The sequence below is a fragment of the Stegostoma tigrinum genome, chromosome 34, assembly GCF_030684315.1.
Source record: "Stegostoma tigrinum isolate sSteTig4 chromosome 34, sSteTig4.hap1, whole genome shotgun sequence".
In the NCBI taxonomy this organism is placed as follows: Eukaryota; Metazoa; Chordata; class Chondrichthyes; order Orectolobiformes; family Stegostomatidae; genus Stegostoma; species Stegostoma tigrinum.
In genome coordinates, this window is record NC_081387.1 from 19,859,882 (window position 1) to 19,886,994 (window position 27,113).

General features: G+C 45.4%; 1 protein-coding gene across 1 annotated transcript; it reads left to right on the forward strand.

Annotated features, from left to right (window-relative positions):
• Window positions 1-171: 171 nt before the first annotated feature.
• LOC125446569 (polypeptide N-acetylgalactosaminyltransferase 3-like) lies at window positions 172-26,638 on the forward strand. The gene is made up of 11 exons (XM_048520247.1): window positions 172-210; window positions 5,351-5,774; window positions 7,348-7,520; window positions 9,933-10,082; window positions 12,198-12,432; window positions 14,619-14,736; window positions 18,079-18,279; window positions 18,779-18,910; window positions 21,109-21,201; window positions 22,131-22,283; window positions 25,957-26,638. Exons 1-11 carry the CDS (start codon window positions 177-179, stop codon window positions 26,083-26,085), a joined length of 1,842 nt encoding a protein of 613 aa, XP_048376204.1. The 5' UTR covers window positions 172-176; the 3' UTR covers window positions 26,086-26,638.
• The last annotated feature ends 475 nt before the right edge of the window (window positions 26,639-27,113 follow it).

Below are 27,113 nucleotides of genomic sequence, written 5' to 3' on the forward strand. Positions count from 1 at the left end.
GGCGCCGATTCCGGCGCATGCGCATCTGTGACACACGTCCGCACCTGCGTGCGCGAGCGTTGTCAGGAAAGGCGAGGCGTTCGGTTGATACGCATGCGTAGTAAGCGGATAGCGACGGGCGCCTCCGGAGTGGCGCATGCGTACCTATCCACCACACGCCGCGCCCGTGACTGCGCATGCACCTATGCAGAAGCGCCTTCTTAAGCAGAGGTGGGGCAGGCTAGCGAAAGTTCCTTTCTCGGTGCTAGCAGTCTTTCAGTACTAACTCTTTTTCTTAAAAAATAATCTTTGATAATGGTGAGATAACTTCAAATAGGATGTTTGATTTCCATAGCGTGAATAGAAAGAAAGTAGTAAGGGAAGGACGTTGTTGTGCGTACCCAGAATAATAAGCCAAGGTTCCTGAAGTCAGTACAAGGTAAACTCACAAATAGAACATGCTGGAAATACTCAGCAGTTAGCTTAGTGTGAATAAAGAAACAGGAATGGTATTTTAGGTCTGTGCCCTTTCGTTAGATCAGGGGAAAGTAACAGGTGTGATGGATTTTTTTTATTAATTCATGGGTAGTGGATGTTGCTGGCTTTTCTAGTATTTATTGCTCGTTGCTAATTGCCTGAAAGGGTAGTTAAGTGCCCACCATGTTGTTCTGGAGTCACGTGTAGGTCAGACCAGGTGAGGGTAGCAGATTTCCTTACCTGGAAGGGCGTAAGTGAACCAAGTGGATTTTTGCAACACTAGATGATGGTTATCTAGTCACCTGCAGGGTAGATTATAATTTAGATGTTTATGTACTTAGAATTCTGCTATCTACCATGATGTACTTCCCCAGAATGTTGGAATTATTAGATCTCCAGTCTGAAATGCTGGAATGGTAATAAGGCAAAAAAAAGTGTCCAGAGCAGGTATGCAGTTGCTGGAAGCAAAATGTAAGGAAAGGGAAACAGTGGAGGCATAGACTATGGTCTGAAATTGTTGAACTCTGGGTTGAGAATGGGCTAACAATTCAACCTTTGAGATATTTGAAGTCTTCTAGACTCAACATTCAATAGTCACAACAACATATATACATTGATGTAGTGCCTTTTAATATTGAAAGAAGCCTCCCTACTGCTGATGTATATGCACAAGCTGCAAAGAGAGTAAAAGGAGGAGGCAAGAGGTTGGTTTCAAGGAAGGTTAGCAAGGAGGGGCTTGCAGGGGTTGAGAGAAAATCCTAAAATATGGGATTGGACAGTTGACTATGATACCAGTTGGGGCAAATGAGGGGAGAATTAGTGTCCAAGGAACAGAATGGTTGGGGCTGTTCTGTGGCCAGAGAGGCTATAGTGATTGGGATTGACAAATTAAAACAGAAATTGCTGGGAAAACTTAGCAAGGGTTGGCAGCTGTGGGAGACAAAGCAGAGTTACTGTTTTGGGTCTAGTGACCCTCTTTCAGAATGACTTGTAGCTACGAAAAGCCTAGTGTATGTATGTTGAAGGTGGGTGGAGATACAGTCCGAAGAGATTTTTAAAAACCTGTTGGACAGACGAAGGAATGGGTAAAGGTCAGCCTGAGGGAATTGAGCTGCTAATTGAGACTTTAAGCACAAAACTAAGATACAGAGTAGAGATGGTTAACTATTTGATCATGAGTATAGCTTGTAATTTTCCATGCGTCAGTGGACTAGGAAGGGAGCCATTTTGAAGTCTGAGGGTAGGGGCTGCAAAGTTGGGCAGATTGAATAAAAATTTCTGCCTATTTCACAACATTGCGATATCCCAAAGTGCTTTAAAGACAATGGAGTGCATTTAAAGTGTTGTTACTGCTGTGATGTAGGAAGCCCAATGCACAATTTGTGCACACACACGCATCTCCCAAATGGCACTGTGACAATGATTAGATCATTTATTTCTCAGGAACATTGATCAGAGCTAAATATTGACAAGGACACCAGAGAGAGCTCCCTGACTTGTTCAAAGTGTTGTCACTGGCCTGCTTTGCAACCACCAGAGAGAGCAGAAGCAGACGTTCAACATCGCCTTCCCAAAGTCAGCACCACTTGAGTTACAACCTGGCTCTTGTGCTGAAATTGCTGCATTGGGTCAACTTGATACCCGTGACAATGTGACTCTGAGGCAAACATGCTGCTAACCTGAGCCATGGTTGACAGAGGATGTTTCAGGTTGTTGTGACCATCTTCCTCTTCAGGGGAAGTACCCCAGTCTCACATCAATTGACAGGGTTTTCAAACTCCTGTAGAAAAGAAGCACTCCTGACTTGTTTGTTTGTTTGTTTCTCTAGTCATTCATCCTGCAATGCTGGGCAGGCCCATCCCTAATTGTCCAGGGAGAGTTAAGTCTTAACTACATTGCTGAGAGTTTGGAGTCACATGTAGACCAGACCAGCAGTTTCCTTCCCAAAATGGCATTAGTGAACCAGTTAGGGTTTTTCCTAACAGTTGGCAATGGTTCTGTCATCATCTTGAGATTCTTAATTCCAGATTTTTATTGAGTTCAAATTCCACCATCTGAACCCTGATCCCCAGAATGTAACCTCGGTCTCGGAAGTAACAGGCCAGTGATAATACCACTAGGCCATGGCTTTCCCCAGCATGAGAGGCTGCTTGTGGGAGTAACTACTGAAGCTGAGCTCAAATAGAACATCTTGTGTTAAAACAGGACCATTTGAAATAACCTTTTTTCAAATGAAAATTTGTCAACCCTTCTTGATCAAGCAAATACCTGTTTATATGGAGATTTTCACCATACGTTCCCCCTTCCTCCTCACTCCCCACATTTCCCCCTCCCCAACCCCGGTTATTTTCAGTGTGGTTGAGACAGTGGTCAGGGATCCCCACTTTAACTGTTACATTTACGCTTCAGTTTGCAAACTTGAGAACTGTGGCAATTAATTAACATTTGAAATTCACCAAAACAAAACCCAAATTGCTTGTTAACTCATTCGCCCCAAGTCCAGTTTAGCTGTCAGTAGCCATTCGCTGAACCAGACTTTCACACTTTGGCAATACCCCTACTTTCAAATTCTTATTTTTGGCTTAAAATCCTTCTGTAAAAATGCCCTCTGTAACATTTGATAATCCTTTAAGATCTCTGTGTTGTTCCAATTCTGGCTCCTCAGGCTTCCACCATTCCTGACAATCTATACTTTGACATAGACCCTTCAGTCCAACAAGTCCATGCTGAACAAAATTCCAAACTAAGCTAGTCCTGCCTGCCTGCTTCTGACCCATATCTCACCAAACCTTTCTTATTCATGACAGTGGCGCCTTCTGGCTCCTGAATTTAGGAATTCTTTTCCCCTTCTCCACTGAGCCTCTCCACCTCTCTTCCTTTTAAATATCCTTAAAACTCACCCATAATAAAGATTTTGTTTATCTATCCTCATATCTCTTTGTTATAAGCCCTAATTAGTCACTACAAATTATGACACTGACCAGCTAGAGGTTGTTATTGAGGGCAAAGGTATTTGTTTGCCCTGCAAAACACAAATAATGTTAACAGAACTTTAAGAGTGGATAGCAAATGTGGTTCCCCTGTTCAAGAAGGGGAGTAGAGACAACCCTGGTAATTATAGACCACTGAGCCTTACTTCAGTTGTTGTAAAGTGTTGGAAAAGGTTATAAGGGATAGGATTTATAATCATCTAGAAAAGAATAAATTGATTAGGGATAGTCAGCATGGTTTTCTGAAGGGTAGGTTGTGCTTCACCAACCTTATTGAGTTCTTTGAGAAGGTGACCAAACAGGTAGATGAGAGTAAACCGGTTGATGTGGTGTATATGGATTTCAGCAAGGCTTTCGATAAGGTTCCCCACAGTAGGCTATTGTAAAAAATGCGGAGGAATGGGATTGTGGGAGATATAGCAGTTTGGATCAGAAATTGGCTTGCTGAAAGAAGACAAGAGGTGGTGGTTGATGGGAAATGTTAATCCCGGAGTCCAGTTACTAGTGGTGTACCGCAAGGGTCGGTGTTGGGTCCACTGCTGTTTGTCATTTTTATAAATGACCTGGATGAGGGCGTAGAAGGATGGGTTAGTAAATTTGCAGACGACACGAAGGTTGGTGGAGTTGTGGACAGTGACAAAGGATGCCATAGGTTACAGAGAGACATAGATAAGCTGCAGAGCTGGGCTGAGAGGTGGCAAATGCAGTTAAATGCGGACAAGTGTGAGGTGATGCACTTTGGTAGGAGTAACCGGAAGGCAAAGCACAGGGCTAATGGTAAGATTCTTGGTAGTGTAGATGAGCAGAGAGATCTCGGTGTCCATGTACACAGATCCTTGAAAGTTGCCACTCAGGTTGACAGGGCTGTTAAGAAGGCATGCAGTGTTTTAGCTTTTATTAATACAGGGATCGAGTTCCGGAACTAAGAGGTTATGCTGCAGCTGTACAAAACTCTGGTCACCGCATTATAAGAAGGATGTGGAAGCTTTGGAAAGTTTGCAGATGACATTTACGAGGATGTTCCCTGGTATGGAGGGAAGGTCTTACAAGGAAAGGCTGAGGGATTTGAGGCTGTTTTCATTAGAGAGAAGAAGGTTGAGAGGTGACTTAATTGAGACATATAAGATAATCAGAGGGTTGGATAGGGTGAGGAGGGAGAGCCTTTTTCCTAGGATGGTGACGGCGAGCACGAGGGGGCATAGCTTTAAATTGAGGGGTGAAAGATATAGGACAGATGTCAGAGGTAGTTTCTTTACTCGGAGAGTAGTAAGGGTATAGAACGCTTTGCCTGCAACAGTAGTAGATTCGCCAACTTTAAGTACATTTAAGTCGCCATTGGACAAGCATATGGATGTACATGGAATAGTGTAGGTTAGATGGGCTTCAGATCGGTATGGCAGGTCGGCACAACATTGAGGGCTGTACTGTGCTGTAATGTTCTACGTTCTAGTGTACCGTTTTCACAATTTTTCACCCTTACACGCGTGCTTTGGACATGAGTTGTAAAATTCTAAATGTAGAATACAATCCCTTAACTGTGACGATAAAGATCAGAATTGGCGGAGTTAAAAATAAGGCCTTCAGATCTGTTCTGCCATTCAGTTAGATCCTGGCTGATTTGCAACACAACCTCTTTTGTTCACCTTGGTTCCATTGAAGCAGTAAAAGAGCAATTAAGGATGATCACATAGCTGGTACAATTGTAACAAGCATTGACACTACAGCAATGACTACTTTTCAAAGTGCTTAAGCCCGAAGGGAGGTCCTGCTGCTGTAACAGTAATAATTGTACATACAAATTCGGTGGCCCCCTCGGATCGGGTCGCGAAATTTCTTTTTTCCCAAAAATAAATCGCCCTAAGTGGTTAATTCTGACGCTGATTTGTTTTCTCTCACTTGGGAAGGAATGGCCTGGCTGGTGAAAGTAGTTTCACTTCGGAAGCTCTTGGTGCTCGTGCCTACCTGTGCCCTCATCCTGTTCCTATTGCACTGTCTGACCAAAATAGCTGAGACGGAGTGGTCAAAGCATGAGTCACAGATGGGCACTACCTTCATCCTGCCCAAAGCACCTGGCAGAAGACCAGCCAGTGTCGACCGCGGCTGCCTGCCCGGGTACTACTCCAAAGTGGAGCTAGGGCCTGTCATGACGCGTCACCACGAGGACCCGGGTATGCCGGGTGCCCAGGGAGGTGCTTTCCTGCTGGACGGCCTCAGCTTCAAGGAGGCGACTGAGCGGTCCGTCGGTTTCCAGAAGCACGGCTTCAACGCCTTCGCCAGCGACAGGATCTCGATGCACCGCGGACTGGGGCCTGACACCAGAACTCCAGAGTAAGAATCTGCTTTTGTATTGGGCAGTGGGCGGGGACATACCTACGCACCAGTTTGGGGGGAGTGGGTGGGGCAGTGCCAGTCGGAGATGGAAGGAGGTCACGGAGTTGTTGAGTGTGCCGCAATACCGACTTGTAATTGGCGTAGCGCCTTTGAAAGTTAGCATGACACCCTGAGACACTTCGTGGGAGGGTTCGCAAACAAAGTTTGATACCAAGCCGCATGAGGACATTTTATACATTTCATCAGAGAGGTAGATCTTAAGGATTGCCTGGAGGGAGAAACAAGAGGTGGAGTGGGTTCGCAAGAGAATTCCAATTCTGCCAATAGTGGAGCAGGCAGCTATAATTCTCAGATAGATGCTATGGACCTTTTATGTCTATTTAAAAGAACGGCGGGGGTGGTCTCCGTGGTGGGTTAGGATCCAGGAAGCCAAATGTGCTAAGACGTAACTGGGACCATTATTTACACCACTACAGGTAACGCCTCCAAAGCCAACAAGCATGTTTTAAGTAGTGTCAATATTGTTAGGGTCTCAATTTTATCAGCAGTTAATGCCCACCACCCGTGTGCAGTTAAATGTTTATGCATTTTGCTACCTGTTAGGATTTTATTGTTCGGAAACCTCCCCTTGTTCTTTTGGAGGATTGTCTCCGGTACATAATCCTTTTCCAATTCAAAACCACTCCAGATGCTGTCATTCATTGTATTGTATTGTATTATTTTTGCTCTCCATTTTTCACCCCTTTCTGTGCGTCCGTGCACAGCATGTAAACAGACCCTTCAACCCAACCAGTGCACGCCAACCATAATCACTTATCTATACCCCTCATGATTTTATAAACCTCTATAAGATCACGCCCTCAACATACTACCCTCCAGTGGAAAAAGGTCCCTGCCTGTCCATCTTGTTATCACTCAAACCCTGCAGCCCTGGCAACAGCCTGGTAAATCTTTTCTGAGCCCTGTCCACCTTAATAATATGCTTCATATCAAACTTGTATTCCAGTCTGTTTCATTTCTAACCAGACCCTTTGTTGTTTGAAATATTATTTCCTTCTTCTAAATGCCAGAGAATTGGGCAGACAGCCCTCTGATACTAGGAATTGACCTTGTGAACCTAAGTTATATCCTCTTTGAGGCAAGGACAGGTTAGGAGCTTTAAGACTGTGCATGGTACTCCAGTGTGGTCTTACCAAAGCCCTACGCAATTGTAGCCACACATCCTTGCTCTTGAATTCTAAAGTTCTTGCAACATAGGCCAATGGGTAATTTGGCAAATTACCTTCCCAAATGCTTGCTGTAACTGTTTCATGTGAGGACATCCAGGTCCTCTGACCACAAGTCTAATTGAGAAATCTCAGTGGAGACCCAAAGCTGGAGGGATAATTACATCATGTTCCACAGTTTGGAAAGGAACCTGGACAGAAAGTTAAAAGGTGACATGCTCTCAGAGGCATTGAGAAGTTTGAGAAAACTTAGTAACTGAGCTACTGGCAGAGAGAGAGGGAGAAGTGAGAGACTCTTTGTCTGATTTCTTGACCAAATTCTGTTTCTTTACCACTCACCTCAGGTGTATCAGGCAAAGGTTCAAGCGTTGTCCTCCCCTGCCGCCCACTAGTGTCATCATCGCCTTCCACAATGAGGCCTGGTCTACTCTGCTGCGGACTGTGCACAGTGTTCTCTACACTGCCCCTGCCCTGGTTCTGAGGGAAGTCATTCTTGTGGACGATGCCAGCACTGAAGGTGTGGAATGCAAAGGCTGTTTTTGTAACATTGTTACCGCTTTGAGATCAAACTCACCCCTCAGAACCAAGAACTGTATGCATTCCTGTAGCGCCTTTGAACCTATTGAAACATTCCGCAGCAATTCACAGAAGGAATACCAGGCAGTGCTTGATACTGAGCCAGACGTGAGAGAGACTCTTGGACAGGTGACCAAAGATTTCAGGAGAGAGAGAAGTAGAGAAGTTTAGGAAGGGAATTCCAGACCTTACTGCCCAGGCAGCTGAAGGGCTCAGTTTCCAGGTGGAGCGATTAAAGTCCTGGATGCTGGAGCAGTCGGAATTGAAGGATTTCTCAGAGGGTTGCAGGGTGAGAAGAGACTACAGTGAGAGAAACCAGCTGGGGTGGGGGAGGGATTTGTGTAAAAGCATGAGAATGATATGTTTAAATCATTGGTGTAAGTGGTAGCCAGCATAGGCTGGGGAAGTATAAGAGTGATGGGGAAATAGGACCTGCTGTGCGTTGGAATCTGGGCAACAGAGTTTTATTTGAGATGACGTTATTGGTAACTGTAAGGTTGTTAGGAGAGCACTGGGATAGTTGAAGGTGGAGATTACAGTGGCACAGATATCCCAGTTGGCTAAATATAACACCAGGTTTGATAGCAAGAGGGACAGATCAGGAAGATTTACTGGGTGTCACAGTTCAAGATGCACCAGATCCAGATCCCAGATTAGTGTTTCTGGAGATGTTTCTAATCCTGCAGAGTGCACCTGCAGTACACCTTGCCATCTTCCCTGTTTCCTTTTATCCCATTTTATGGGCAGGGGGGTGTCAATGGCTGGGCCAGCAATTATTACCTGTCCCAATTATATTTGAGAAGGTGGTGGTGAGCTGCCTTCTTGATCTGCTGCAGTCTGTTGACCCACCATGTCCTTAGGGAGGGTATTCCGGGATTTTGACCCACTGACAGTGAAGAAACGGCGATATATTTCCAAGTCAGGATGGTGAGTGGCTTGGAGAAGTTGCTGTTCCCATTTATCTGCTGTCCTTGGCCTTCTAGATAGAGGTGGTGTGGCTTTAGAAGGTGCTGTCTTTAGGTCTTTGGTGAATTTCTACAGTGCATCTTGTAGTTAGTACGCAGTGCTGCTGCTGAGCGTCAGTGGGGGAGGGAGTGGATGTTTGTGGATGGGTTGCCAATCAAGGGGACTGCTTTGTCCTGGATGGTGTCAAGCTTCTTGAGTGTTGTCAGAACTGCACTCGTCCGGGCAGGTGGTGAGTATTCCATCTCACTCCTTACTTGTGCCTTGTAAATGGTGGACAGGCTTTGGGGAGTCAGGAGGTGAGTCACTTGCTGCAGTATTCCTAATCTCTGACTTGCTTTTGGAGCCTCAGTATTTATATGGTGGGCCCAGTTGAGTTCCACCGATTCGCTGAATTTTTTCAGCCCAGCATTGGACCAGTTTCTGATCTGGGATGTCAATTACAAATTGTCCGTTTGGTTTAGAGAGATGATGACAAAAATAGCCAAGGTCCCCAGACTCAAAAGCTCTCCCCGATTTTTGCTGGAAAAGGTCTCAGAGGCTCAACGGGAGCACATCTGATTCAGAAGGTCTTCAGTTCAATGACTTGAATGCAACAAAAGTAAGTTCAATGTTCAGTGCATATTAATCAACTAAAACCTTCTAACTGATTAGAGATTTAACAGCATCTTAGGTTTGTTTAGTGTATCCTCGTCAGTGGGGTGATCCTTTGATCCCTTACTTCTAAATTCTGTGTCTGATACTACCTCTCTCACTAACACCTGAAGAAGGAGTTGGACTCTAAAAGCTTGTGTTTTCAAATAAACCTTTTGGACTATGACCTGATCTCACATGGATGTGAGCGATCCCGTGGTCACTGTTGTGTGCCGGAGATTTCCCTGCGGTGCTCTGCCCAACAATTATCCTGCAGCAAACATAACTGCAAAAGGGAGGATCTGGTCGCTTATCCCAAAAGTGTTTACAGGAGTTTGCTGTGCGTGAATTGGCTGCAGTCTTACTAAGGTTGCAAGAGTGACTGCAGTTCAGAACCTATTCATTGTCTGTGTGAATTGCTTTGGAATGTTCTGAGGTCATGCAAAGTGCTACATAAATATAGATTCTTTCCCTGTATTGCTGACCGACAGATGGGGGATAGAAAGCCTGTTCAATTGAGACTCTCCCAATTGATAATGAACTGTGCAGCCATTTTCGCATTGGTGCGAGAGAGATGGTTCAGTGAGAGGGTGGGCAAACAAAAGGTGACCAATAACCAAGACCGTGGGCTGGGGGTGGTGGGTGGGATTGAGGGGCTTGGTGGTATTGAGAGTTTGTTGGGTGCATGATTATAAATCCCCAGGGATGCACTTAGTCAGAGTTGTCAAGCATAACAGTACCACATTCTCACTCGCAGACTACTTGAAGGAACGGCTAGACAGTTATGTCAAGAATCTCCCGGTGGTTAAGGTGGTCAGACAGCCGAAGAGGAAAGGATTAGTTTCGGCCAGGTTGCTGGGGAGCTCCATAGCAACAGGAGAGGTCCTGGCCTTTCTCGACTCGCACTGTAAGTACGAATGCTTACACTTTCCCTCTGTTAACCAAACATGTCTGGCACCTCATCCACGGTTTTGTGGCCTCCAAATACCTCTTGTTGAGTCATAGAGAAGTAAAGCTCACTCCTTTCAGTCCAACCTGTTCATACTGACCAAATATCGTAAATTAATCTAGTTCCATTTGCCAGCATTCGGCCCATATCTCTCTAAAACTTTCCTATTCATATTGCCATCCAGATGCCTTTTAAATGTTGTAATTGTACCAGCTTCCACTACTTCCTCTGGCAGCTCATTCCATACACACACTACCCTCTGCATGAAAAAGCTGCCCCTTAGGACCCTTTTAAAACTTCCCCCTCTCACATTAAACCTATGCTCTCTAGTTTTGGACTCCCCTGCACTAGCAGAAAGACCTTGGCAATTCACCCTATGCATTACCCTCATAGTGTTATAAACCTCTATTGAGTCACCCCTCAGCCTCAACACTCCAGGCACAGTCGTCCCAGCCTATTCCGCCTCTCCCTGTAGCTCAAACCCTCCATGCCATCAACATGCTTGCAAACCTTTTCTGAACCCTTTCAAGCTTAACAATGTTGTTCCTATAGCAGGAAGACCAGAATTGAATGCAGTGTTCCAATAGCGGCCTCACTTCTCAACTCCGGTGAACTCAACGAGACGCCGTCTGATTTCTCCACACACAGGAGAATACGGTCCAGAGATAGTAGGAACTGCAGATGCTGGAGAATCTGAGATAACAAAGTGTAGAGCGGGATGAACACAAGAGGCCAAGCAGCATCAGAGGAGCAGGAAGGCTGACGTTTCGGACGTAGACCCTTCTTCAGAAATGGGGGAGGGGAAGGGGGTTCCGAAACAAATAGGGAGAGGGGGTAGACAGATGGAAGATGGATAGAGGAGACGATAGGTGGACAGGAGACAGACAGGTCAAAGAGGCGGGGATGGACCCAGTAAAGGTGAGTGTAGGTGGGGAGTTAGGGAGGCGATAGATCAGTCCAGGGAGGACAGACAGGTCAAGGGGGCAGGATGAGGTTAGTAGGTAGGAGATGGGGGTGGGTCTTGAGGTGGGAGGACGGACTGGTTAAGGAGGCAGGGACGGGCTGGGCAGGTTTTGGGATGCAGTAGCAGCAGGGGAGGTTTTAAAGCTTGTGAAATCCACATTGATACTGGATGTGAGTTTGCTCACTGCGCTGGAAGGTTCGTTTTCAGACGTCTCGTCACCATTCTAGGTAACATCATCAGTGAGCCGCCGGTGAAGCGCTGGTGTTATGACTCGCTTTCTGTTTATCTGTTTCGGTTTCCTTGGGTTGGTGATGTCATTTCATACGTTGGTGATATCATTTCCTGTTCTTTTTCTCAGAGGATGGTAGATTGGCTCCAAATCAATGTGTTTTTGTTGATGCAGTTCCGGTTGGAATGCCATGCTTCTAGGAATTCTCGTACGTGTCACGAGACATTCCAACCGGAACTGCATCAACAAACACATTGATTTGGAGCTAATCTACCATCCTCTGAGAAAAAGAACAGGGAATGATATCACCAACGTATGAAATGACATCACCAACCCAAGGAAACCGAAACAGATAAACAGAAAGCGAGTCATAACACCAGCGCTTCACCGGCGGCTCACTGATGATGTTACCTAGAATGGTGACGAGACGTCTGAAAACGAACCTTCCAGCTCAGCAAGCAAACTCACATCCAGAACCTCAACCTGAGCTACAAATCTTCTCAAAACTCGCTACCACATTGATACCATTGGGCTGCAGGTTTCCCAAGTGGAATATGAGTTGCAGTTCCTGCAACCTTCAGGTGGCATTGTTGTGGCACTGCAGGAGGCCCAGGATGGACATGTCGTCTGAGGAATGGGAGGGAGAATTGAAGTGGTTTGCGACTGGGAGGCACAGTTGTTTCGTGCGAACAGGAGCGCTCAGGCTGAGGATGCCATGCTTCGGGTAGCGGCATGGGTTAGAAGCAGCAGTGATATCTGTCCCCGAACCTTTGAGGATGAGTGATGTGAGGTACCAGGAGGGTAAGGTGTGACCTGCCCAAGTCCTTGTTATCCCGTATCAGAGCTGCTGACTGTGCTGCCTTCCTCCCTCTCTCTGAAGGTGAATGTTTCGATGGTTGGCTGGAGCCCTTGCTGGCCCGCATTGTCGAGTCGGAGCAGGTGGTAGTGAGCCCACAGATCACTTCCATCAACCTGCACACGTTTGAGGTGGAGAAACCATCTCCGCACGAGCGTAACCACTCCCGTGGCACCTTTGACTGGTCGCTGTCCTTCAGCTGGGAGGAGCTGCCCGCCTACGAGAGCGACGCCAGGAAGGACGAGAGCTTCCCTTTCAGGTGAGCCTTGGCGGAGGGGCTCCCAACCCTCTCGTCACGGCGAGACTTCCTCTATCATCCCTTATTCACAGGCAGAGGTCCTGGACTCGATGACTATACCCTCAGCATCAGAGCGGCTCTACGGAGAAATTCTCAGTCTGTCGCACCCTTTGGCTTCGGAGTCAGAAAGTCACAGGTTCCCAGGCCTGCTCCAGCCATTCAACCCAGTAATTCGGGCTAACCCTTCACTACATGACAGAGGGAGTGCCGCACAGTCAGAGGTGACCCTCTGCCCAGTGCACATAAAAGGAAACCACTGTTTTGAAAAAGAGTCAAGAATGTTTTCTCCCTGACGTTCTGCCCAATATTTATTCTAATTATTCCAGCATCACTAAAGCAAATTGTCCGGACATTTTAAAGTTGCAGATTATCAGAGCTTGCTGTGTTCAGCTGATTGCCCTGTTTCCCACTCTCGAGCAAATAAATACACTTACCAGGGTTGAGAGAGAGAGACGTTCCTTACCTTTTGGACATGGTGTTAAACCTATGATTCCTTCTGCCTGCTCAGGTAGGAGATTCCTGCAGCACCATTTTGAAGAGAGTGAGGGAGTTCTGCCAGTGCCCTTGTAAAGGTCTGCCTCTTGGCCAAACCCTGCCAGAAGCCGAAAAACTGGTCTCTAACCTGGTTGCTGATTGTGGTGCTCTATGGTGTCCAGTTTGTCTTCTGCAGGGCAGCATTTCAAAAAGTAATTCATTGGCAGCAAAGCAGTGTAGGATGTTGATTGAATGTGAAATTTTACTCATTCAAATGAGCAGAGACAGGTGTAGGAGAAATGCATAGCGTTACACTAGGCATAGGTCACAGAGACACAGATTGCTCAGCCCCACAGGTCTGTGCTGGCATTTTTACTGCTGGCCAGACAGCTACCACCTACTTCATCCCATTCCATCAGCACATATCCTTCTATCCCTTTCTCCCTCAGATGTATCAATGCTACCCATCTAAACCTCTCCTTGACAACTTCAACCTGTTCTGTACTCTGTGGGTAAGGAGGTATCTTGGGAATTCTGTTTTGGTTTTACTGGTGATTTGCCCCAAGTTTATAACCTCTCCTTTCAGAGTTGCTGCACAAGTGGAAGGTTCCCTCCGCATCCTCAGCAATTAGGCCACACCTCAACCTTTTCAGTCAGTCAAGATCCACAAGGGAGTCAAAGGGCTACATGGGGCAGTCAGGGCAGTGGAGTTCTGCTCACAGTCTGATCAACCGTGGTCTTGTTGAATTGGCAAAGCAGGATGATCTTATTTTTGATTCTGTTCTGTAGGTCATTTGGTTCTTCTCTCCATTGAACAAAGCTTTGGCGGCAAGGTGACTCAGTGGTTAGCACTGCTGCCTTACAGCGCCAGGGATCCCGGTTCAATTCCAGCCCTGGGCGACTGTCTGTGTGGAGTTTGCTCATTCTCCCTGTGTCTGCATGAGTTTCCTCTGGGTAATCCAGTTTCGTCCCATAGTCCAAAGATGTGCAGGTTGGGTGCTTTGGCCATGTTAAGTTGCCCATAGTGCCCAGGGATTTAGAGGCTGGGTGGATTAGCCATGGCACATGCAGGATTATAGGGATAGGGTGGAGGTGGGTGTCTGGGTGGGATGCTCTTGAGAGTGTTGGTGAAACTTGATGGACTGAATGGCCTGCTTCCAAACTGTAGGGCTGAAAGCCTCAGCCTGTTCAATTTTTCCTGATAATTATATCTTCTTAATTCAGGTATATCTTTGTGAATTTTTTTTTTCCTCTGTCTGGTGATTCTGTATCATTTTAATAAAACAGAAAGCAGAACTGTTTACTGCACCTTCAGGGGGCTGACCAGTTGATACATATCTAACATAACGTGCCTACCTGACATAATTTCATGTCGCTAGCTAGAGAACAGTGCTCGGTCAGCTTTTGTTTTATTAGAAACAAAATCAGAAATTGCTGGAGAAACTCAGCAGCTCTGGCAGCATCTGTAGAGACCAAGAAGAGTTAACATTTCAGATCCAATGACCCTTCTTCAGAACCCTGTTTTGTTCTGTATTCCAGCATTTGCAGTTCTTTGTGTTTTTTTTGTTTTGAATGCCTTTGTTAACCTGATTATGTCTTTTAGAACAAAATAGTTTGTCACAAATTGAGGTTCATCGATCAGTCATGCAGGGTTTCATTGCTGTTTTTTGCAGGACACCAGTAATCTCTGGTGGACTTTTTGCTGTTTCTAAGGCCTACTTTGAACACATTGGAACCTATGATTCCCAAATGGAGATATGGGGTGGAGAGAACTTGGAGCTGTCCTTTCGGGTAACTTAAGCTTCTGCAAATAAGACAAAATCAACACCATTGTGCTACCTTGTACATAACCTGAATGTGTAGGGAGTGTAAATGGTAGAATCTCATTATGCTGATCTCTGCTAATTGGGATGGGATAATTAAAGGGACCATGTACTTGTTGACCTGGTCCCAGAATTTTAAAATAACTTCCTTGTTTAGAAATCCTTCCAAGCCCTTACCCTCCCTATCACTCTAACCTCCTCCAAAGCTACATCTCCTCCAATGCTGGCCTCTTGTGAATCCCTGATTTGCTTCACCCTCACCACTGGAAGCCATGCCATTGGCTGCCTATGCCCTGAGCTGTGTAACAACTTCTGTAAATATTTCCAGCTCTCTCCTCCTCTCTTCCTGATAATTTCATAATAATCTAAGTCCTGGGTATACAGGACACAGTCTTCAAACTTGCAGATGGCTCAAAGCTTAGAAGTATTGAGAACTGTGGAGGAAGACATTGATCACACTTTGAGGAGATAAAGGCAGGCTGATGGAACTGGCGAGCCTGTTTAAATTAAATTTATGTAGGGAAGTGTGAAGTGATTCATTTTGATAAGAAGAACGGGTAAGCACTATAAAATAAAAAAGATTCAGTTCTAAACTAGTGAGGGAGTTGATGTGCATAGAACATTGAAGGTGGCAGGGTAGGTTTGAGAAAGCAGATGCAAAGGCAAACAAGATTTTTAAACAGAGACAGCACAGAAAAGCAAGAAATTTATGCAGACCCTTTTTAAGACACTGGTTCAGTCTAAAGTGAAGTAACGTATCCTATGAAGAAGTGCGTAAGTTTTAGTGATGGTGCAGAAAATATTTAGGAGAGTTTGGTTCCAGGGTTGAATGACTTGAATTTACATTGATAGAGTGGAGAAGTTGGGGTTGTTCTTCCTCTTAGAGCAGATGAGGTTGGGGCAAGATTTATACTGTTCAAAAATAGAAGGGGCTTAGATAGCGTAGATAGGGAAGAAGCTGTTCTTGCTAGCAGAAGGTCAAGAACCAACAGATTTAAAATGATGAGCAAAAGAACTAAAGACAGCATGAGGAAACTTTTATTTGTACTGAGATCTGGGATACAAATCTATGAGTCAGAGGAGGAGTAGGCCACTCAGACGCCAGCTCCACCATCCTATAAGGTCGTAACTGATCTGGTTACTCCATATTCCAGCCAACCCCTGATAACCTTTCAAACACACCCTTCCCACCTTGCTTATCAAGAACCTATCTACCTCTGTCTTGAACATATTGAAAGATTCTGCTCCCACTCCCTTTTGAAGAAAAGATCCATAGGCCTCTGTGGGCCAAGGAAATTTCATCTTCCCTGTCATAAATGGATGCCCTTATTTTGTCAATGATGGTTCAAAACGCCTAGTTCTAGTTTCTTCCACATGAGGAAACACCATCTCTGTATCTACCCTGTCAAAACCCCTCAGGATCTTTTGTTTCAGTCAAGTTATCTCTTACTCTTTTAAGCCACGGTGGATGCAAGTTGAGCCTATCCAAGCTTCCCTCAAAAGACAACTTACACCTAACTGCTCACAAAACATTTGCATCCCTCCTTAAATAAGAAAACCAATGCTGTGTACGGCATTCTAGATGTGCTGTTACCAATGCTCTGTATGTTGTTTTTTAAAGTTCAGTTCATTGAGCGTAGGCATTGCTAGCTAGGACAATGTTCATTGCCCATCCTTAAAAGCTCTGGAGAAGGTGGGTAGTGAGCTGCCTTCTTAAGCTGCTGAGGTCTTAACTCCGGGTGCCACTTCACACTAATGTTGGGAGTTCTAGCTTTTTGACCCAGCATCAGTGAAGGAATGGCAATGTACTTCCAAGTCAGGACGTTGTGTGGTTTAGAAGGGAACTTGCTGGTGATAGTGTTCCTACTGCATCTGCTGCCCTTGTCCTTTTAGATATTCGAGGTTGCGGGCCTTAGGAAATCAGTTGCTGAAGCATAACCTCCCTACTTCTGAATTTGACATTTCAAACAATAAATTATAACATTCAATTTGCCTCTCCAATTACCTGCAATATCTGCCTACTCAACATTTGTGATTCATGTATCAAGACACTCAGATCCCTCACCACTTTAAAGCGATGCTATCTCCCACCATTTAGATAATACACCTCATAATGCTTCCTGCCAAGATGAACAATTTCACATTTTCCTACTTTATACTTAATTTCTCAGGGCTTTTCCCACAGGGCGGCACGGTGGCTCAGTGGTTAGCACTGCAGCCTCACAGTGCCAGGGACCGGGGTTCGATTTGAGCCTTGGGTAACTGTCTGTGTGGAGTTTGCATGTTCTCCCCGTGTCTGCGTGGGTTTCCTCCGGGTGCTCCGGTTTCCTCCCACAGTCCAAAGATGTGCGGGCTAGGTGGATTGGCCGTGCTAAATTGCCCATAGTGTTCAGGGGTGTGTGGGTTATAGGGGGATGGGTCTGGGTGGGATGCTGCAACGGGCGATGTGGACTTGTTGGGCCGAAGGGCCTGTTTCCACACTGTAGGGAATCTAATCTAATCTAATCATCTCATCTATCTATATCTATTAGCCTCCTTATGTCCTCTTCACAAGTTATTTTCCTGCCTAAGTTTCTCTCTTCAGCAAAATTTCCAATGACTTTGTCCAAGTCATTTATATGATTTTTAAGGAGTAGAGGCCCCATTAGTGGTCGCCGTGGCACATCATTTATTACCGGCAGAAAATTAACCACTTACATCTACGCTCCGTTAGTCAGCTAATCTGTTCATGCTAATATGGTATTTCTGAGACCACAAGCCTTCACTTTCAACAATAACTTTTAATGTGACATCACATGAAATGTCTTTGAAAATCTAAGTACAATCCATCCACTGGCTCCCCTTCATCCATGTCACACATTATTTCCTCAAAAGCCCAGTTGGTTGAACATGATTTCCTTTTTACAAAACCATGTTGACTCTGCCTGATTACACTAAACATTTCTGAGTGCCCTGTTATAGCACCTTTAATAATGGCTTCTAATATCTTCTCTAAGACTGGGATCACCTGTTGCTTCCCGCTTTCCGTCCCCGATCCTTTTTGAGTTAAGGGCTTACATTTGCTATTTCCAATCTCATCAAACCTTCCCTAGATCTCGCAAGTTTTGCAAAATTAAATGCAATGCATCAAATTCTTCACTAGCCGCTAATACATTACAGGTTGTGTATCCTTTATCTGCATGTCAGAAAGCTGAAAAAAACCTAGAGATCATTTCGAAAGCAGACTCGAATATGCTGACGGACACTTTCACCAAATACCCTCCTACCTGCCGCTCACCTTGACCATGACTAAATGTCTGATCACTCACAGGTCTGGCAGTGCGGTGGGAAACTTGAGATCGTACCCTGCTCTGTTGTGGGGCATGTGTTTCGCAGTGACACTCCGTACACCTTCCCAGATGGAGTGCAGGTCGTGTATCGCAACCTGGTACGAGTGGCTGAGGTGTGGATGGATGAGTACAAGGACATCTTTTATCATCGGATTCAGGAAGCAGCAGAAATTGCTCAGAAGGTGACTTTCACTGAGAAAGTCGGGATCATGTGGGAACTGTGGCATGGCTGGGCAAGATGTAAAGAAAGGACTCAGGACAGTTTTTAGAGGAATTTTGAAAGTAGTTAATAGTGGATGGGGAAACAAACCAAAGTATCCTTATTTAAGACCGAGTAACAGGGGTGAACTGATTCCTTTCCCTTCTCCACTCCCCCAGTGGTCACAACAAAGTTTGAATTTAACAGGAAGGTGATATAGAGCTCAGCATCAGATACAAATCAGCCAGTGCCTTTATTAACAAGTAAAGAACTAGTTTATTGCAAACGAAATTTACTCAAGCAAAAATGATAAGTTCAGACTGGCAAATATAGACAACAGATAATACACACACACACAAAATATCACGTTTACAAAAACTAAAAACGCTTGACTGAGCATTAACTTGGGAACGAGAGAGGGGATATTGAAAACAAACAGTGGAGAAAAGCAGAGTAATTTGCTCTCTCTCTGTCTCTCACAGGGTTTGTTCGGTGACGTATCTGAGAGGAAGCGGATTAGAGAGAGGTTACGTTGTAAGGATTTCACCTGGTACCTCAACAATGTCTACCCCGAGTTGTTCATACCGGACATCCACAAGACAATGAACCCATCAGTGAGTTGACTGTCTTAGGGATCGATAACTTCACAGTGCAGGAAACACCTGAAACATGGTTTGTGGAAGCTCGCTGCATTAGTTTAAAGTGACAACTTCCTTTCATGCAGCAAAGTATCCCAACAGCATAAAAAGTGACACTGAGCCACAAATGTGGATATTCAAACAGGTGACTCTGACACCAGTCAAAATTACAGGCTTCATAAAACTAGAAGAAGCAGGAGCAGAAGTAGGCCATTGAGCGCATCATTTCTACACCGCCATTCAGAGAGTTTTTCAGTGGGCGTAATGGAGGTGGCAAAGTTTAGAGTTCAGATTTCATGGTTCAGGGTCTCAGCAGCTGGGGAAATGGTTACCGATAGTGAAGCAACTGAAACCGGCGTTGGAGAAGGGGCCGGAATTAGGAGACCTGGCATAGATAAGGTGGAGGCAGGGGGGTTGTTTCCAATAGCAGGTGAAACTAGGACTAGAGGGCATCGCCTCAAAATAAAGGGAAGCAGATGTAGGACTGAGGTCAGGAGGAACCTCTTCACCTAAAGGGTTGTGAAGCTGTGGAATTCCCTGCCCAGTGAAGCGGTTGAAGCTACCTCGCTGAATGTTTTTAAGGCAAACCTAGATAAATTTTTGAACAGTAAAGGAATTAAGGGTTGTGATGAGTTGGCAGGTAAGTGGAGCTGAGTCTCAAAAAGATCAGCCATGATCTTATTAAATGGCGGGGCAGGCTCAAGGGGCCAGATGGCCTATTCCTGCTCCTAATTGTTATGTCCTTATTTCGGAGGGACTCGCGGCCGGAGGAAGTTATAGAATCAGAGAGGGGGATGAGGTCACATTTGGAATTGCAAACAAGGGTAGGAATTCCCAAGTTGTCAGACCAGGAGTCTATGGAGGAGCAGTGGACACTGTTTGGTGGAGCAGCAGAGGTCTGGGTGAATTGGGAGGAGTTCTGTCTGAGGAAAGGCCGGAACATGGTTAACTGGACGGGAATGCCTTGGAATATTCAAGTCTAGGAGGCAACAAAGAAGGCTGTAGTGACAAGTTTGCACTGCGAACAGGCAGTAATGTTGTTGGGGTAATGTTGTACAAGGTAATGATTCTGAAAAGGTCAATGTTGAAATTGCATTAGCTACCTGAGTATTTTAGGAAGCACATGTATTCCCTACAACCCCCAGGTGTACTTAGTAATTAAGCCCGACCGGTATTCAAGTTCTACCTGAGTATTTTAGGAAGCACATATACTCCCTACAACCCCCAGGTGTCCTTAGTAATTAAGCCCGACCGGTATTCAAGTTCTACCTGTGTATTTTAGGAAGCACATGTATTCCCAGAACCCCCAGGTGTCCTTAGTAATTAAGCCCGACCGGTATTCGAGTTCTACCTGAGTATTTTAGGAAGCAAATGTATTCCCAGAACCCCCAGGTGTCCTTAGTAATTAAGCCCGACCGGTATTCAAGTTGCGTGCATTGTTTTGCGCAATAAGCATATTGTCAGCAAAGGCGAGTGACGCTTCTACTTAGGCTCATCAAAGGTCTGTCCTCCGTTATTGATAATTAGACACAGTATAGACAAAGGAGGATTGGTGGCAGCAAACTACCGCAAACAGCCCCTTACCCTGTGCCAGATGCCGGCAGAGGTCATCGGGGCAAATACCACAGACAGGACCCCGAATTAGCTTTCGAAATGGAGACCTTACAAATGGTTGAAGTGTTCTTGGGGGAGATTACTGTACACATTTTTGCTCAAGGTGGTGGGTAGAGGCCATGGGGTGTTCATAGGCTGATTTCCTGCCCTCTTGAGTGCCAGTCTTGTCCCTGTGAGTAGCCCCTTAGGTGTTTGTTCAAGTCCATCTCCTGAGGTGCAAACACAAACACAAATGCAAATGCAGATGCAGCTGCTGGGGCTGTTGTACAATTCTTTCTTGGGAATGATACACAGATAAAGGGAACGAAAGGAAAGGTTTCACACCTTCGGAGAATTAATATATTTTGCTAACTATCTAGGAGTGTTGCAAGGCTCTTTCAAGGGCTTGGTTACCCAGCTTCGAGAGTCAGGCCCTGGTCAGTGCTAAATTAACTGGTGCATGTTAAGTTTGGAGCTTCTTGGAATGGTGCAGTATTTCAGCATTTCAGTACATCAGCTGCAAATCCGCAATGTGCTTTTATCCCAGCACATCTTCCCTGATATCTGTAATCCTCTCGCAGCTGATGAACCGAGGGAACCGGCTCTGCTTGACCATTGGACGAGCAGGAAGATCCGTGTTAATGTATCCCTGCTACAGCCTCCAGGAACAGCAGGTAAGCAAAGCAGTTGGGAGGATCCCAGTGAGGGAAGCCTTGAAACCCACCCAGTTGCACTCTGGCCAGCTGCCCCAGCAACTCCCCAAGCATTCCTTCTTCGAAACTGGCCAGACTTTAAGGTCCTTGATTCAGTCTGTAGTGATCAATCATCACTCTATGAAGGTTGTTGGCGTGGGTTCAAGTCCTGGCCCCTCCTGAGAAGCTTGAGTACTCAGCCCAGGTTGACCTTACTGAGGGAGAGTTGCTGGAAGTGCCACCGTATGGAGCAAGGCTCTGTCTGCCCCCATGTAAAAGCAGGAGGGACCAGCACTGCTCCCAATGCCTTGGTCAATGTTTATTCCTTGATAAGGGGAGGCAGTGACTAGTGGTATAATCGCTGGACTATTAGTCTGGAGTCCCAGTTTCGAATCCTGCTGCAGTAGATAGTGGAATTTCAGTTCAATAAAAATATCGGAATATCAAGAATCTAATGATGACCATGAACCCATTGTCAATTGTCGGAAAATCCCATCTGGTTCACTCATGTCCTTTAGGGAAGGAAACTGCCATCTTTACCTGGTCTGGGCCTACATGTGACTCCAGACCCACAGTAAATGTGGTTTACTCCAAACTGCCCTCTGGGCAATTAGGAATGGGCAATAAATGCTGCCTGGCCAGCGACACCCTCATTCTGTTAATGAATATAGAAAAGAATAGGTCAGCATCACTGAGGAACGAATGGGACTTATCTGCTCATTGCTGTTGATGGGAGCTTCCTACGAGTAAATTGGCTGTCATGTTCCTTATATTGCGAAAGCAACTGCACTGCCAAAGGGGCTTTATTGGCTGTAAAAGTTTTGCATTCTTGCAGGAAAACTCAATGACAGTAATGCAAAGCGAATTCTCACCCTGGCCGCCTTTTCTCTCTCCTCTCTGATTCCCCGCAGTATTTTGAGTACACGTCCCGCAGTGAGATCCTCACCAACTCCTCTCAGCCCCTGTGCCTACATGCTGGGATTACCATGGTGCTGTTGGTCAAGTGTGCTGCCCATGGACAGATTGGCGATGTACCGCCGGCTCAGAAGTTCCAAATCAAACCGGTGAGTGCGAGCTGTCCGGGACCTGGGAGGTAGCCGTTGGAGGTACCTTTACAGTCTGGGTGGTCTTCTGATCTACAAACAGATCCCAGAAATCCTCGCTTTGATCAAACACAACATTAAAACTTTTACCCCGCTGTGCCAACTCCAGCGGTCGAGATGGGGAAGGATAGAGTGTTACGGATATCAAACATATCTTAGACTGGACCATCCTGTGGTCAGATATTGTCCTTTTGTGCTCTGGGATTGGACATGGTGGGGGGACAGTAGGTCAGACAGTGTTCTTGTCTGGGACTGGGGAAATAAGATCTTGGCTGGTCTGTTTGTAACCTCTAATCCACATTCCTACCTACCCTTGATAACCTTTCACCCCTACCTCGTTTACCGAGAAGCTATGCATCACTGTCTTAAAGATAATCAAATACTGTTTCCTCTCCGTCTTTCAGGAAGACAGTTCCAAAGACAAATGGATTTCTGTGAGAAAAGATTTTGCTTCATTGATAATAGGACCGTCTTCCCTGGACTGACCTATCCCCTCCCTTCCTCCCCACCTATACTCTCCTCTCCACCTATCTTCTTTTCTCTCCATCTTTGGTCCGCCTCCCCCTCTCTCCCTATTTATTCCAGAACCCTCACCCCATCCCCCTCTCTGATGAAGGGTCTAGGCCCGAAACGTCAGCTTTTGTGCTCCTGAGACGCTGCTGGGCCTGCTGTGTTAATCCAGCCTCACATTTTATTATCTAAGGTTTTGCTTCATCCCTATTTTGAATGGGCAACCGCTTATCGTGGAGCCATACATCTCAGAAACAAACCCTTGAATGTGAATCATCCTTGCCAACCAGACATCCTAAATTAATCTAGTCCTATTTGCCAGCATTTGATCTAAACCCTTGCTCTTCATATAACCATCCCGATGCCTTTTAAATGTTGAAATTGTACCAGCCTCCACCACTTCCTCTGGCAGCTCATTCTTTCCACACACCACCCTCTGCATTAAAAGTTTGCTGCTTAGGTCCCTTTTAAATCTTTCCCCTCTCACCTTAAACCTATACCCTCTAGTTTTGGACTCCCCCAGCCTGGGGAAAAGACCTTGGCTATTCACCCTATCCATGCCCCTTACGATTTTATAAACTTGTGCAAGGTCACCCCTCAGCCTCCAATGCTTTCGGGAAAATACCCCTGGCCTATTCACTCTCTCCCTGTAGCTCAAACACTCCAACCCTGGCGACATCCTTGTCAATCTTTTCTCAACCTTTTCTAGTTTAACAATATCTTTCCTCTAGCAGGGAAGCCAGAACTGAACGCAGTACTCCAAAAGTGGCATAAACAATGTCCTAGACGGCTGCAACATGACCTCCCAATTCCTATACTCAATGCGCTGACCAATATAGGCAAGTGTAGTCTTCTTTTTAAAATAGTGATCTTGTCCTAGATTCTCCTACAAGAGGGAACATCCTCTCCACATCTCCCCTGTCAAGACACATTAGGATCTTATATGTTTCAATCAGTTAACAAGATGAACAGCACAGAAACAGACCCTCTGTTCTAACTTGTCCATGCCAATCACAATCTAGTCCCATTTGCCAGCATTTGGCTAGTGTCCCGCTAAACCCTTCCTATTCATATATCCATCCTTTTAAATGCTGTAATTGTCTCCCTCTTTTTCAGCTGAACCTAAGCAGAAACAAGCCCAGCCTTTCCTCATAAGACAACCTGCCCATGCCAGGCATTAGCCTGGTAAACCTTCTTGGAACTGCTTTCCTTTAAATGAGTTAATCAGTTCTCTGTGTAACTGAATGATAACCTTTTTAGTTTTGCACCCAAATCCACTCGCAATTCATGATAACATTCTACGACCTTTCCCAATTACTTACTGTACCTGCGTACTAATCTTTTGCAATTCATGCACTAGGACACCCAGATCTCCTTCCATCTCAGAGCACCAGAATGTCTCTCCATTCAGATAATATGCTTTTTCTCATTCTTCCTGCCAAAATGGGTAATTTTATCCACATTATGCTTCATTTGCCAGCTATCTTCACCTTTCAACCTATTTATAGCTTTTTTCTGTCTTCATCACATAAAGTAGAATAAATAGCTTGGATTGTGTCCCCTTGAAAAAGTTGGGTGTGAAAGTTGGTTGACATTTTCAGTATGGAAGCAGAGATAATTTTGTCAGGTAAGGCTATTGAAAGATTGCAGGATTGAGGCAGGGTAATGGAGTTAAGACACAGATGAGCTGAAATGTAACTGTGTGGTGCCAGATCTGTCTGGAGGGTACAGAATTCCTTCTTCCTGGCTGGCATCAAGTTTCATTCTGGACAGAATAGTGTCGAAAGGACATGGCACCACACTTTAGGAAGGATGTGAAGGCTTCACACACTTTGCGACAGATGCTGAGGAGATTTCCCCAAATTGTTCCAGGGTCAAGAGATGTTAGGTTTAGGGTTAGATCTTTTCTGCTTGGAGTCATGGAGAATGAAGGGTGAATTAATAGAGGTGCACAGGATTATGACATTTTTGGATATGTTAGTCGGGGAAAGATGGTTCGAATGACTTATGAGACAGTTTTTTTAAGGTTTTTGGCCTGAGACGCAAAGGGGATGTGAGACATACTTGTTTTTTTTTTAAAAATGTAAAAGGTAATGATCTGGAGGTTGCTGCCCACTTTCTAGATTTAGCGTTCGGTGTTATTGCCTTGTGTACTCAAATAAACAGTACAAGATTACAGTGAAAATTGTACAATGTTGCCATACATAAGACATAGGAGTGGAAGTAAGGCCACTCGGCCCATCAAGTCCACTCCGCTATTTAAATCATGGCTGATGGGCATTTCAACACCACTTCCCTGCACTCTCCCCGTAGCCCTTGATTCCTTGTGAGATCAAGAATTTGTCGATCTCTGCCTTGAAGGCATCAAACGTCCCGGCCTCCACTGCACTCTGTGGCAATGAATTCCTCAAGCCCACCACTCTCTGGCTGAAAAAATGTCGTCTCATTTCAGTTTTAAATTTACCCCCTCTAATTTTAAGTCTGTGCCCATGGGTCCTAGTCTGCCCGCCTAATGGAAACAACTTCCTAGCATCCACCCCTTCTAAACCATACATTATCTTGTAAGTTTCTATTAGATCTCCCCTCAACCTTCTAAACTCTAATGAATACAATCCCATGATCCTCAGCCGTTCATCGTACGTTAAACCTACCATTCCAGGGATCATCCATGTGAATCTCCGCTGGACACACTCCAGGGCTAGTATGTCCTTCCTGAGATGTGGGGCCCAAAATTGGACACAGTATTCTAAATGGGGCCTACATAGGTACAAAATCTTAGTTACAGAAGTAGGAAAAACAAAGAAATAAGTTAAAAAATTCAGCACGACTGTCTTGTTAGTATATAAGTGGAAAAATGAAGTAAAGTTAAAAGTCAGTGTGGTAGGGGATGGTCAATGATTTTCCAAATTGGATATGCATTGAAAGGAAGTAGAATGCAGCACCATTGGGATAGAGTGGCAGGATACTTGAATTGACTTCGAGTGAGCTAGCATAGACTCGGCAGACGAAGTGGCTTCCTCCTGGGCTGTAAATGACTCCTCGTCTCCTTCAAAGAGTGTGCAGGGAAGAACGGTCCCTGAAAATCTGGACTGACTTAGAGGGCTCTTGTTTCTTTTTAACCCAGGGTGGAATGATCCTGAATCCTACGGTGGGCCTGTGCCTGTCTGTGAAGGGCAGCTTTGTGAAAATGATGTCGTGTGACCCAGCGGACAGACGACAGCACTGGACTTTCATCAGGGAAACATCTGACTGAAACACTTGCCTGTCAGCAGCTTGGGGCAGCGCTTCTGTACCAGAGGAGCTCAGCGCTGCTGACTCTGTGCTTGGAGTTTTGAACACATAGATGACTCTCCTGCCCCACCACTGCTCGCTTCTTCCCAACACATCAGCCATCATCTCTGTGCCTGCCTTCACGTGGCCAGCTGGAATGCAGAAATGTTCGGACCCAACCAGTTGGGCAATTCTTTCTTGACTGTGAATCAAACATATTCAAAACTCAGTTTAAAGTGCAGTGATTTGGAAATAGAAAACAAAATTATTTCAAAGCCTCTCCTATTTTACTTCTGGAATTTGCCCCCGAGAGTTCCTGCTGATTCCTGGGCTGCTTTGCAGGCTGTGTGTTATGGTAAAGTTGGGCTTTCGGGTTTTGGTCGACTGAGCTAAACCAGGGGCATATCGTCAGTCAGGCAGCAATCCTCCATGATGCACTCATCACTGATGTCTTTCTCAGAAATGTTTGTTGTTGCTTTATGGGACTGGAGGAAGAGAAACGTTGTATTTTAAGAAGGACAAGGCCTTGGTTTGCCAAATTTTTTGCCCCTTGATTGTGGGGATTGTTTACAAGCAATTTTCATGTGTGCCTTAGTTGTTTATTGTCAAAGATTAAACCAACTGTTAAACCCATTTGCAATGATGTTGTTTTATGAACAGGAAAGTGAGGGGGGGCCATTCAGAATCCTCAAGCCCATTCTGCCATTCCATTAGATGTTGGCTGATCCTATCTTAAAGTTCTACATCCATCGCCTTGGTTTCCTGATATGTTTAGCATAGGCCAGTGTAGTGATTGGAACGAGGTGGATCATATTGACTATGAGATCCTTGATTGGAGTTGTTAGCCTGTGCCAGTCAGCGACCCCAGGCTGTCCGATTATGAACAAGGAATTCAGAGTCTCCTCACTTCAGGGACTGACTCCCAGCTGGCTGTCCACAGCCGGTGTACAGTATGCAGGTACGTAAATGGTGACATTGTGACGGGATATCAACCTCTGGCTGAAATAACTG

Bases quoted from the DNA above. Each gene is read 5' to 3' on its own strand.
- LOC125446569 (XM_048520247.1), top strand. From the start codon at position 177: ATGCACCTATGCAGAAGCGCCTTCTTAAGCAGAG. The intron at 14,737-18,078 runs GTAACTTAAGCT...GATCACTCACAG, and splicing joins ACTTGGAGCTGTCCTTTCGG to GTCTGGCAGTGCGGTGGGAA. The intron at 22,284-25,956 runs GTGAGTGCGAGC...TTTTTAACCCAG, and splicing joins AGAAGTTCCAAATCAAACCG to GGTGGAATGATCCTGAATCC.